The sequence below is a fragment of the Balaenoptera physalus genome (genome assembly GCF_965194825.1).
Source record: "Balaenoptera physalus genome assembly, chromosome: 5".
NCBI lineage: Eukaryota > Metazoa > Chordata > Mammalia > Artiodactyla > Balaenopteridae > Balaenoptera > Balaenoptera physalus.
In genome coordinates, this window is record NC_138884.1 from 24,109,294 (window position 1) to 24,122,895 (window position 13,602).

The following is a 13,602-nucleotide window of genomic DNA, read 5'->3' on the forward strand; positions in this document are numbered from 1 at the left end:
TAAAACAAAAATAAATAAATAAAAACTTATTATTCAAAACTCATAAATCTCAATAAATTTCAAGGAAACATAGATAATTATATGTTTTATAAGTGTACAACATTTATTCTTGTGAATCTGTAATAAAAAGTAATTTGTATTTTGAACATTTTTTGAAAAATAATTCTCTTTTTCTTGAAATATGAAGTAATATCTTTCAATCACACCTGTTTGCCTTGTCTCTACACTGAATTGCAAGTTCCTGGAGTGTGAGGGCTGTAATTCCCACCATCCACCACACGAAGCTCTGACCACAGTGGGTATGCAGTAAGATGTAGCTGACTGCTTGGATAAACTAAGAGGAACGTCTTACAATTATGGCCCCCTTAGGAGTGTGAAGGCCATGCATAATTGCATGAAAGAAATTGATATTGCCTATGACTGCCTTGGATCTTTCCCTCTTTGTCACCCACAGCCCAGCACGCACTGCATGCTTATGCATTTTTGACATTTGTGGGGGGAGAATAATGTTAAGAGTCTGTTCTTGCCATGCAAGAGATCTGTGGGAGGAAGCTAGATATATGCCCGTAAGAACAAAGAAAAATGTCAGGCTCGTGCACTGAGCAGGCAGAAAAAGGAATCTTAAATACAAGAGTGGGAACTAGCTCAAACCTCGGTACTTAGTTGCTTTTTCCAGTGTCAAGTGTTCTAGTGAGGATGAATGCTCTTTTGGTTGTGTTGGTAGAGAATGAGATGGCTGATTAAATAACCAATGGCATTAATTCCCCTGGGATTTCCCAAGGGTTAATTTTCAAGACTCCACATTCTACCTTATTACCTTCTCATAGACAAGATAAGTGGCGGCTACAGTTCTGAGTATAATCTATCTGGTTCAGATGAAACTCCAAGCTTTCCTCCTTAAAAGGTTAAAACGTGTTGACTGTCCAGTGCCATTATTGCTAACGACCCACAGGGAGGCAATAGAATTAACCCTTCTTAAAAGAGGATTTGTTGGCTCCTTGAACAAAGATTTTTTTTTTTCTTTTAACCGCAAACTTTAGTTAATAAATCATTTCTGAAACCAGAACACATGCACACACACACACGTACACACACTTCACCTCTATTACATTGAATGATTTCTGGTGTTTTCTAGTCTCTTTTACTTCATTTAAAAAAATACTAGTCATGACCCACTAATGGGAATTAACTGACAGTTTGAGAAACACTGTCCATTAGCGTGATCATATTGATGAAATTACAGGTCTTGGCTGAATTCATAAATTGTGAGTTTAATGTAATTCTTCCTGCAATTAAGATGGAGCCATGGTATGTTTAGAGCTTATGATTTCTGTGGATTTCATTGAGACTCTATTATGCCACGTTACTACTGAAGTGGCATCGGCAGAGGAGGTACAGGAGAGGTACAGTCGATGGTTGAGAGCATGATTCTGAAGACTGAGTATGTGGGCTCAAATCTGACTCTAGCACTTATTTGCTGTGGAATCTTAGGCAAGGCACTTAAACTCTTTGTGTCTGAGTTTCCACATCTACAAATGGTGATTATAATTTTTCTACATCATAGTGTTGTGAAAATTAAATGAGTAAAAATAAATTTAAATTGCTTAGAAGTGTTGATACTGATATGTTTATAACATATATAATTACTATAAAATTATGTTAATTTATATTATATTAATATATTACTTTATAATAATATCCTATTGTTATATTGTGATTAGGTACCTACAGAGTTGTGTCTTTCAACCAAAGTCAATTTATCTAATATTCTCAGATATTCTAAGTGTAAAGCTATATGACTCTTCAGACACTTACATGTTTTCAGAAGCTTCTTTGCTCTGGTCAGGAACTGGAGAAACTGGAGTATAGGTGTTCTTAGATGACATCAGTTTGCTCTTAGACCTTGACTTTTGGTGACTGTAATGGTTATTGAATTGCAGATATGGTATGTTATGACTTAAATTTAGTTTGCAAACTTCAGGCCAGAAATTGGAGTAGGCTGTTTGAGGCAGAGAACTCAGAACAAAGTCTTGTAATAAAGAGACTTGCAGAACCAAGTCTATTGTAATAATGCGTACCCAAATTTACCCTATGGGTTAGTCTCCAAAATTTACAAACAGCTCATGAGGCTTAATATCCTCAAAACAAACAACCCAATCAAAAAATGGGCAGAAGACCTAAACAGACAATTCTCCAAAGAAGATATACAGATGGCCAAGAGGCACATGAAAAGATGGTCAACATCACTAATTATTAGAGAAATGCAAATCAAAACTACAATGAGATATCACCTCACACCAGTTAGAATGACCATCATCAAAAAACCCACAAACAATAAATACTGGAGAGGGTGTGGAGAGAAGGGAACCCTCCTACACTGTTGGTGGGAATGTAAATTGGTGCAGCCACTATGGAGAACAGTATGGAGGTTCCTTAAAAAACTAAAAATAGAGCTACGATATGACCATGCAATCCCACTCTTGGGCGTATATCTGGAGAAAAACATGGTCCAAAAGGATACATGCACCCCAATGTTCATTGCAGCACTGTTTATAACTGCCAAGACATGAAAGCAACCTAAATGCCCCTCGATAGAGGAATGCATAAAGAAGATGTGGTATATATATATATATATATATATATATATATATATATATATACATACATACATACACACACACACACACACATACACATACAATGGAATATTACTCAGCCATTAAAAAGAATGAAAACAATGCCATTCACAGCAACATGAATGGACCTAGAGATTCTCATACTGAGTGAAGTAAGTCAGACAGAGAAAGAGAAATATCGTATGATATCCCTTATATGCGGAATCTAAAAAGAAATGATACAAATGAACTTATTACAAAACAGAAACAGACTCACAGACTTAGAGAACGAACTTATGGTTACCGGGGGGAAAATGGGGGGAAGGGATAGTCAGGGAGTTTGGGATCGACATGTACACACTGCTATATTTAAAATGGATAACCAACAAGGGCCTACTCTATGGCACAGGGAACTCTGCTCAATGTTATGTGGCAGCCTGGATGGGAGGGGAGTTTGGGGAGAATGGATACATGCATATGTATGGCTGAGTCCCTTTGCTGTGCACCTGAAACTATCACAACATTGTTAATTGGCTATACTCCAATATAAAGTAAAAAATTAAAAAAAACAAAAAACAAATTTACCCTATTGCCATCTGACCGTGGAACACATTTGGCTCTTGCTGTAAACCAATTACTAGATAAATCATTGGAAGTTTTAAAGACAGAAGACCTTATTGATGTCCCAGGGTACCTCTGGTGGTTATGAGAATGCACCTCATGGAAGGTGAACTACAGTGTAATTGACCGAGGTTCCCCACCTGCTCTCTGAATTCCATCACTGTGTTTGTGCTGATGCCATACCTCCTGCGGGCTGCTCCCAGCCAGTGATTGAGCCTGGCAAGGATATGAAAGCAGGTCTGCTCCTGGGAACCAGGGGTTTCTCTGAGGAGGGACTTGAGCTGGAGGAGTCCCTGATGGCCTTCTCAAACCTTCCTTAAAGGAAAGCATATCATACACAGATATTAACAGGAGAAAAAGTGTGAGAGGCAGTAGAGGATAAAATATTCTAGTGTGAGAAAGAAAATAAAACTGTGTGTTCTATTTTCATTTCACCATGTTTCCTATACTTCTTTTTGATATGTGTGCATCTGATATGTGTCTGAGGGGCTAAATTCAATTGAATGGAATGCTTATTCATTTTTTTCATTATTTATAAATAATTGGAACTGATCTCTAACTGCAAATTGATGGATTCATGTCTCACTTTTAAAAAGAACTTTCCAGCATTTGTCACAATAACTCATTCACTCCTCCTTAACACATTTTCTTCACGTGGCTCCAGTAGAGCACACACTGCTGGTTTTTCTCCTACCTTAAGTCTTATTCTTCTCAGTCTCCTTGGCTGGTTTCATCTCTTCTTTCTGACTCAGTCTTGGAGGGCCCCAGAATGTAGTCCTTCGTCCTCATCTCTAACTACACTAATTTCATTGGTGATTTCAGTCAATTTCAAGGTTTAAATAGAATATCAGTGCAAATGATCTCCTAATTTATACTTCCAGCCTAGACCTCTTTCCTAAATTTCAGATTCATAATAATGGCAAATAATAAAAATCTGAAACTCAGCATGTCCAAACTTGAATTTCTGCTCTATCTGCAGCCTTTCTATCTTAGCCGATGGCAGATATTCCTTCCAATTGCTCAGGCCAAAAGCCTCAGAGTTATTTTTGATTCATCTTTTTCTATACTATTCCAAAGGCAGTCATCAAGAATATCTATAGGCTCCACCTCCAAAATATATTCAGAATTTGGAGATTTCATGCCACCCTATGACCCTATGACTACCCTGGTCCAAGCTACCATCATTTCTCTCCTCGAAAATTTGCAAAAGATAATCTTGCTTCATTTGACAGTCTCTCCTCAGCAATCAGAGTTATACTTATAAAACATGAGTCAGATCATGTCACCCCTCTGTTCAAAATCCCCAGTGTTTTTCCATTCCACTTACAGAAAAAGTCACAGTCCTTGAAATAGCCCACCAAATCTTAGGTAATCTGCCTGGTATATCCCCTGCCTTTCTCCCTGCCCTGTTTCTTTAACACACCAGTCCTCTCCTCAAGCTGTAGCTCTGTTTAGATGCTCTTCCCCCATGTATTAGGTGGCTCACTTCCTCCTTGTATTTTCTCAAACCTTTTTTATGACTTATCTTGACCACTTTTTCAATACTGAAAATGGTCCCCACCTCTCCAGCACTCGTAATCCCTTCCTTCTACACTGTTCTACATCTTCTCTTTCTCATAGCACTTATCACCTCCCACCTTGGTTTACAATTTGGTTAATTAATACATGTATTGATTATAGTTTGTCTATACTTACACTAGAATATAAGATCCTCGAGGGCAAGAATCTTTATTTTGCTCACTGATATTTCCCAAACGCTAGAGCAGTGTGTACAAGTAGCGACCGTAAATTTTGCTGAATGGACAAACAAATTTTTTGGCAGCAGACGTGACTACTGTTGAGGAGGAAGTGAATTCATGTGTTTTCCTTTTTTGCCTTAATATTAGGATGGGTACTTATTTAAAATCATTCTCATTAATTTTTTTCATTCATTCTGAAGTAATAGAAAAAAATAGACACCTACTCTGGGTCCAACAGTAGATGCTGAAGGAAATACAACAGAGTACATGAGATAGTTATTTCATTTAAGGAGCTCTCACAGGGAAGGTGAACAGCACAAAGTTGACAGATGTGAAAAAAAACTAAACAGTATGTCAGGGATTAAAATAAGAGATACCATGTTATTGTTAATTGAATTTTACTTATAAATTAATTCTTAACAGAAAGAATTAGAGGTGCTTAAGCAATGATATAGGCCATAAGATGAATGAAATAAAAATGAGAAATCAGAACAAAGGAAAATGGAAGAAACAAATAAGCTCCTCCTAAGAGTTAATACCAAGCATCAATACGGTTGCTGGTGTTGGCCATAAGAATTGATTCTGAGCATGCTGACACTCAGGGAAAGGGAGCATGGTTTACTCTAGGCTTTCATTATCAGAGTGGAAAATGATCTATTATATAAGTAAGTGGCACATCAGCGGTCCAGTCAATAAATGCTATGAGGATGGTTGGTCCCATTCTCTGTTTTGGGAGGGGAATATGCTGGTATGATCCCTGAGGTCTCTTCTAGCTTTAAGATTTAGATTCTTGTCAGGGTTCCTTTCAATTCAGATTTTGTCATAGCTAGTGTGCATTTTCGCTTTTAACGGGATCCCCCCATCTACGTAATGGGCAAAATGACAAAAGGAAACTTTTCTGCCTTCACGTGATAAAAATTAATTTCTGCTCTCATCAGACCTGACCTTTCTGACCTAGCTGTACACTTCAAGCTATGCAAAAACAATTTTTATCTCAAAGTTCTTTCACTTTGCTTTGGGCCATCAGCATAACTAACCAGAAGTAATAGCATCCTCTAACCCAGTAATAACTGTGATTAGAGATTTGTTCACTTTAGGTAACTCTGTAGAAATATATGTTGAAGAAGGAGGGCATATTTTTCTTTTGTGATTTAATATAAATAGTTATTAACTTCCAGAAAATTATATACAGTGCACAAAGAATGAATGGGGCACTGTGCTAATTACTTCCATATGTGCTAACTCACCTTATTCTTAAACATTTTTATTATGTGCTTTAAAGATGAGAGATACTGTGGCTCAGAGAGATAAGGTAACATGTCTGACAATAAGTAGAAGGGCTAAGTAAGACATAAGCCAAGTATGACTCAAAACCCTATCGGTTTCCTTTCCATTATGCCATGCAACCAACAGATTTCAAGTGAGTTGAGTTCATCTTACTTGTTAATGGCATCATTATCAATGAGACCAGCGAAATTTTTTTCTCAGCATTCTGAAAGTTTTAGAATGTTCTCATCTCCCTCCCAAAATATATACATCATCTTACCTTAAATTCACAATTTGGATAGTACGACCTGAAAACACTGAGAAGCTTTTCAATATGTAACTCTTCCTGTGCCATATGCTTTCTGAGAATGTGAGCGTAAGCGATCCAAAACATGGACATGAAAATATTAAAAAGGACTTTATTTTCAAGTCATGGGACACTATGTGCCAGGCATTGTTCTAAGTGTTTTACACTCACTATTGTATTAATAATATTTTCATTTCATAAAGTGGAAACTGAAGCCCAGAGAGTTTAAGTAATTTGCCCAAAGTCACACAGAGCTGGGGTTTGAATGCAAACTCTAGACTCTGTTCTGTCAACCACAATTCTGTGCTGCCTAAGCTGCTCCTCAGTCGGAATGAGTTATAAGTGCATGCCTCTTATTTTTGTTACATGAAATATTATCTATTTCAATTTCGGCTCCAATCGAGAAGGTATTCTTCCTACCAAGGCAAACTAAACACCTCCTTCCTTCAGTAGGCCAAACCAGACTCTGCATATACACACAAGCAGACAGAATTATTCCTAGTGTATTAAATAAAGCACATTGTAGAGCTCATTGGAAGAGCTCACACCCTTAGCAATATCATTGAAATGTGTCGGTTCTTAAAGTGAGTGTTGGCTAGCTAATCAGTTGAGACTGTGAGTTTTTATGACCTTTCAGTGTAGACTAGAGAGCCACAAGAACAGGGTCGAGCACTTCTCAGTTATCAGATCCCTGAACTAGAGGAGAACTCACATAGCCATACCTAGATTTATAGATTCATACAATTTCCTAAGTGGAAGTTTATGCCAGACCCTATCACATAAATATTTATATATTTTGCATTCTATAACTGAGTTGTTTTATTCTCAACTAATTTTCAAACAGCATAAAATTTCCAAATTAATAAAAACAACTCTGGATATCACTTCGCTATGGGTATATTAATAGTTTGAGTGCGTTCTACCTGAACAATAGTATTAAGATTCTGTCATTCAAAGTTCGAACATTCAGGTAAGTAATCCTCTGTATAAAAATAATTCATGCTTCACATGATATAAATTCCGAGAGATGAGTAACCAATCCCAGGCATTACGTAAGATGTCAAGCATAATGAATGAACCAAGACACAGCATCCTCTTTTCCAAAGGCCAGTAGTCAGTTTTGATGGGACTTTTGTCTGTACTGGCTTCTGATTTTCCATCAAAATTAATGTCTACAATGCAACTGAGGTCCTGAAACACAGTTGAGAAAGTAAAGAAGATGGGTACAATGAGAACTTTCACAAGCTGCGCTGGTGACTATGAGAATGTTGTTGTGGTGATTGGTTTTATGTGTCAACTAGACTTGGCCATGGGGTTCTCAGATATTTGGTCAAGCATTATTCTGGGTGTGCCTGTGAATGTGTTTTTTGGATGAGATTAACATTCAGATCAGTAGACTGAGTGAAATAGATTACCCTCCATTAGGGTGGCTCTTATCCAATCAGTTGAAGGTCTGTATAGAACAGAAAGGCTCCCTGGAGTAAGAAGAACTCTTTCTGTCGGATTGCCTTGAGCTGGGATATCAGTGTTTCCTTGCCTTTGAACTGAGATATTGGCTCTTCTTGTGTGTTGAGCTTGCCAGCTTTCAAATCGGAACTTACACCATTTGCTCTCCTGGTCCTCAGCCCTTTGGACTGAGCCTAGAACTATACCATCCATTCTCCTATCTTTCCAGCCCTCTAGTTTGCCAACTGAGATCTTAGGACTTCTCAGACTCTGTAATGCATGAGCCAATTCTTCATAATCAATCTCTTTAGAGATTTCCATGCATATATACAAATACATATATATATATATATATATATATATATATATGTGTATATATATATATATATATATATATATTTTGTTCTGTTTCTCTGGAAAACCCTGACAAATATAGTTGTATTTTCAGAAAGTTAAGGGCAGATGGTTTATTCTTTTCCCAATACTCTGAGGCATATTGTTCCATTTTTCTCTGGAGCTGAGGTCTCTTATCAAAGAAATCAAGAGGTTCATTTTCAAGGACAAGTTATTAGCTCTGCCTGTCTGTGAGAAAATGATAAGGCTAAAGAAAAGTGAATTCCATCATTGCTTTAAATTGTTGTAATGGCCACATGATGGCTGCATATATCTCTGGGGAATAAACAGTCTTTCATCACTTTTTAGTGGGTCTTTCTATCTCCTCATTAGCTCTGAATTCAGAGCTAAAAAAATGAGTAGGTAGAAAAATCTGGCAGCTAGAAGGTCGCTTTTTTCATGAACCTCTTCCTCATCTTTCTTAAACTGCTCTTTCCCACCCAATGTATACCACAACAACAGCTAAAGGATAAAAAATCTCTTCCTCCTCTGATCTTAACATAAGTTTATCTGAGGCTCATCTATGACACATCACTTTATACCTACATGACTGCTGGAGTCATTATAGTTATTTATAATATTGACCGGTCTTTAGTAACCCTTAATGGCAGGCTCCATGTAACACTCAAACTCTTAGCTAGTGTTATGTGTGATGGAACAGAACAAATATTTATTGAATGCCTCAGTTAGTGGTGATTGGTTGAATATACCATCCTGTATATTTGGCAGGGGATTATACAAAATTTGGAGTCTCACCAGGTATGTTACAGTGGTCAGGTGAAGTTTGACTTTCCCCCATGCTTTAGATATTGGGCATGAATTCCTCATGCTTAGCATTGTTAAACTCAGTTGTCCATTCATACTACCTTTGCTCTGTTGAATGGAACGAATGGACATGTCTTCTGACTTTGATTGATCATTTCCATCTAACTATGACTATCTTTCTTTTATCTTTATTATGTAAAATTGAATGTCATATCTATGTATAATTGCTTATAATTCACATTTTATATATAGTTGCCTTACTTATCCTGAATTCCAATAAAAGATCCTACATAAAACAATCAACAATTTCTAGATCCTTAAACATAGTTTTTGAAGAGAGTGGTAAAAACATAATTTTTCAAGGAAATTAAAGTCAGATGCATAATCTGAAAGAAAATATCAAACATGAGAACTCAGTATGTTCTAGTCAAAGATTAAATGTATATTTAGCTCATATTTATGGAAGGAAGCAGTACTAATAATTCTGTGGGCAAGAAGTCTACCTCAACTTTACCTAAAAGAGAAATGCTAATTATTTTAAGGAAGATGCCTCTCCTTGATCATATGAGTGAATATATGTGAATTTTTTTGAGTGTATCTGGATTTAGTCTTTAGCCAAAACATACATCTGAAGTTTGAGACTGACTTTTCTACAGCTGATAGAATCAGCCTCATTTCTTTCTAGTCTGCTATTCAAATCAATGGTTTGTCTATTATTTGTTTTAGGAGAATTAGTTTCCGTAATTCAAAATTAAAGTCTAAATGGGCTTTTTATTACATTTAAAAATCAATTATAGTTAAAGTTGGCATTGTGTAAATACCATTATTTTAAACAAAATAAAGGATGCTTCAGTCTCCCCTTAAAACGAGCTGACACTTTGTCAGCTTCCCAATTGTCTTTCATCTGTAACTTCTCCTTGATAACCAATCCATGAAGCGGGGGGGGGACAGGACTTCTCCAGAACAGTGCAAAGCATCAGCCAACGTAAAGCTACCCTCTTTGCCTGGATGTACTATTTTTATGCTTTGTTTTGCTTTGTTTTTCCCAATGTTTTTTCTGTTGCATTTCTAGACTATGTAGATGGAAATAAGAATAAAAAATATGGCGATAAGGTGAAATAGAGAGAGTTAACAGTATAAAAATAACTTCTTTATTCATTTGATGTATTATGTAGAAGATAAATAATGAAAAGTTAAAAGCATAATGATTTCCATTTCTAATTCTTTGAAGGTAGACTATGATGATTATTTAGGACATTTGCTGTGAAAATGTTATCAGAGTCAATCATAATTTCCATGGCTTTATTTTTCCAATTTTTAAAAGAGTTACATGATCTTACAAGTTTATTTCATGTATTTCTCATTTTATATATACCAAAGGTGGTTATTATTGAGAACCTAAGAGATTTGTCATTTATATAAGTACCAGGTAGGATGTAGGAAGATAAAAATCCCCCAAACAATTATAATTTCAAAACAACAGGAAGATTCAACATTATCATTTTCCTCTGCCCAGTAATCTTTTTCAATTTCTGTTGCTCCATCATCCAGAATTTATTCAGTTTAAAACTAAGGATGGCAAAGCATGAGCACTTCTTGAAGTGATAACATTTTAGGGTGTTAACTGTGGGTTATAACATCATCTCTTCAGATGCCAGGACCAGGCTTTGTTAGAAAGTAGAAAAGACAGCAAACACACACTCTGTACTTCTGAGAGAGGGCAAGCTGACCACAGAAACAGACCAGGAACAGTAGGTTCTGAGCAGAGGAAAATTCCACAGGCTTTATGCATTTACCAGAACTGGTTCCACTCATCCCAGCCCCAGAGCACTGAGGCACATCATTGTGTATTCTCTGGGACTGCATTTTTTTAACACAAGGTTTCCTAAATATTTTAGTTGCCATGTAATGTTTTCCTTTGTACTATTTCACCCTGTCCTCAGACCGATTGATCTACTTTGTCTCTTTCTTGGGATTTTACCCAGGAATATTTTCAGAGAAAGAAAATTAACTTACCTGGTGTTTCTGTGGCTTTGATTGAACTCTGAATCTCGGCTTTAGAGGAAAGAAAAGAAAATTGCTAAAATTAAATGTTGAATATCAAATGTACTCTCACAATTGTTCCAGGTGGTAAATGGATATAGATCTTAGCTCATTTCTGATTTACTTTCATCAAATCATAAAATCAAGAGGCTTCCTGATTAGAAGAAACCTCAGAGCAGGGGTCAGCCAACTTTTTCTTAAAGGGCCAAATAGTATTTTAAGCTTTGTGGGTCATAAGTCTCTAGTGACTATTCAGCTTCGCCATTGTAGTGGGAATGCAGCTATACAGAATACCTAAAGAATATGTGTGGCTGTATTCCCATTAAACTTTATTTACAAAAACAGGTGTGGGTCTGGATTGGCCTGTGAGCTGTATTTTGCTGAATCCTCTTTTGGAGCACCGAGTACAACCCCACATCTTGAATACGCCTAGATAACCCAGACAACTACAGAAACTTTGGCAGGTACTTCATGAGTGGCACTGCCATGTGTCCTATTCCTACTAAGATATTGTGCACCTCCTGACCTGAGGAAGATTCAGAATGGTTCATACAGATTCCTCTGAAACTTAGGGAATTCCTCTAAAGTAAATATAGTTCAGAAGAGCTTCTACAAATAAAATTACCTGAGAGAATTATAATCAAAGATCACTTCAACAACTTGGAGTGTTGGCACCATGAACCAAGATTTGCCAAATGAAAAAATATAGAAAAAAATTGAAACAAATAGAAGCCCAATAATGATAGTTTAAAAATATTCACTTGCTTACTTTGTATTTTCACTTGACTGTCTCACCAGCATCTCAAATTTAACATGCCTGAAACAGAACTCTTTTTTATTGAAGTATAGTTGATTTATAATGTTGTGTTAATATCAGGTGTACAGCACAGTGATAGTAATTCAGTTTATATATATATATATATATATATATATATCTTATATATATATATATATATTCTTTTTATTCTTTTTCAGATTTTTTCCCCTTATATGTTATTACAAAATATTGAGTATAATTCTCTGTGCTATATAGTAAGTCCCTGTTGGTTACCTATTTTACATACAGTAATATGTATATGTTAATCCCAAACTCCTAATTTATCTCCCTCACTTCCCCTTTGGTAGCCATAAGTTTGTTCTCTATGTCTGTGGGTCTATTCGTGTTTTGTAAATAAGTTCATCTGTATCTTTTTGTTTTAGATTCCACATATAAGCAATAGTATAATATTAGACTTTCCCTGTCACACTTACTTCACTTAGCATGATAATCTCTAGGTCCATCCATGTTGCTGCAAATGGCATTATTTCATTCTTTTTTATGGCTGAGTAATATTCCATTGTATCTATATACCACATCTTCTTTAACCATTCATAACTCTTGACTAGTATCCTCAAACCCACCTCCCCCCTCACCATCTTAGATCAAACCATGGTACAATTGTCTCCCAGGTGCACAAGCCAAAAACTAGTGGCCTTTCTTATTCACTTCTTTTTCTCACCCCATCAGCTCTAGCTTCAAAATATATTCCAAATATGCCTCACCATTCAATCGAATACTGTTCCTCTAGCACCTATATCTGTCCCCTTAGTACCTGCAATAGCCACCTAGAAATAGCTTTTGAAATTTGAATTTGGCTGCTCCAAGGGCGCCTTATTCTTCTCCTCACTACAGCTGGCAATTCTTCATAGGACATGGCTCCTGTCTTGCTCCTCAATTCACTCCAGCTGTTTCGCCCTGCTGGGCATCTCTGTGGTAGATCAACGTGCCAGGGCTCCTCCTGCCTCAGGTGTCCCTGCTTGCTCTTCTCTAGCCTCAGTGTTGCCCTCTCAGGCCTACACTGGCTCCTTCCCACCCTTCAGGATTCTGCTCAGGTTTCACCACTCAGAGAAGTCTTCTCCAGCCACCTTATCTAACGTTGTATACCTCATTTCCCTCCACGCTAGCCCACCACTCTGACTCATCTGCTCAACAGTACTTTTATCACTCCAGGGACATTGATTTTTTTAAAAATATGTTTGTTGTCAGTTAGAATGTAACTCCAGGAAGACAAAGATTTCTTGTTTTACTCAGAGCCGTAATCGCAGAGCCTACTACCAGGTCTCTGGTAAAAATATAAGGAATGAACGAAGGACAATAGAAAGTAATAATAATAAAACTAATTCTACCTCTTTGAATTTAAGTTTTAAGAGAAAATGAATGTCTTACTTAATATTCCTGCTTGGATAATTATAGCTACTATTTTTCAAGCAACTCTTATGATCAGTTCCATATATTAATTGCTGATGTCTACAAGAAAGACGTTATTATTTCCATGTTGCAGATCTGCAAATATTAGTTGAAAGCAGTGAAACTGCTTTCTCAAAGGGAGGACCATGATTATAATTCAGGTCTGTTGGTTCTACGGTC

The 13,602-nt window shown here is 36.6% G+C and overlaps 1 protein-coding gene and 1 long non-coding RNA gene across 6 annotated transcripts in view; one reads left to right on the forward strand and one right to left on the reverse strand.

The window, feature by feature from the left end:
* LOC309661089 overlaps positions 1-13,602 on the forward strand; it is a 155,293-nt gene that overhangs the window by 112,331 nt on the left and 29,360 nt on the right. The gene's annotated exons all lie outside the window — the stretch shown is intronic.
* The window catches only part of EMCN (endomucin), a 96,946-nt gene that overhangs the window by 22,390 nt on the left and 60,954 nt on the right, over positions 1-13,602 (reverse strand). For 3 of the 4 annotated variants that reach the window (XR_014263845.1, XM_082462366.1, XM_082462367.1), the window contains exon 5: positions 11,169-11,207. The exons of the other annotated variant lie outside the window; for it this stretch is intronic. Coding sequence is in view for 2 of the 3 variants with exons in the window: in XM_082462366.1 (XP_082318492.1) it covers positions 11,169-11,207 (39 nt within the window). In the remaining variant the exon portion in view is untranslated. The remainder of the gene's footprint in view (positions 1-11,168; positions 11,208-13,602) is intronic. 4 annotated transcript variants of the gene reach the window in all.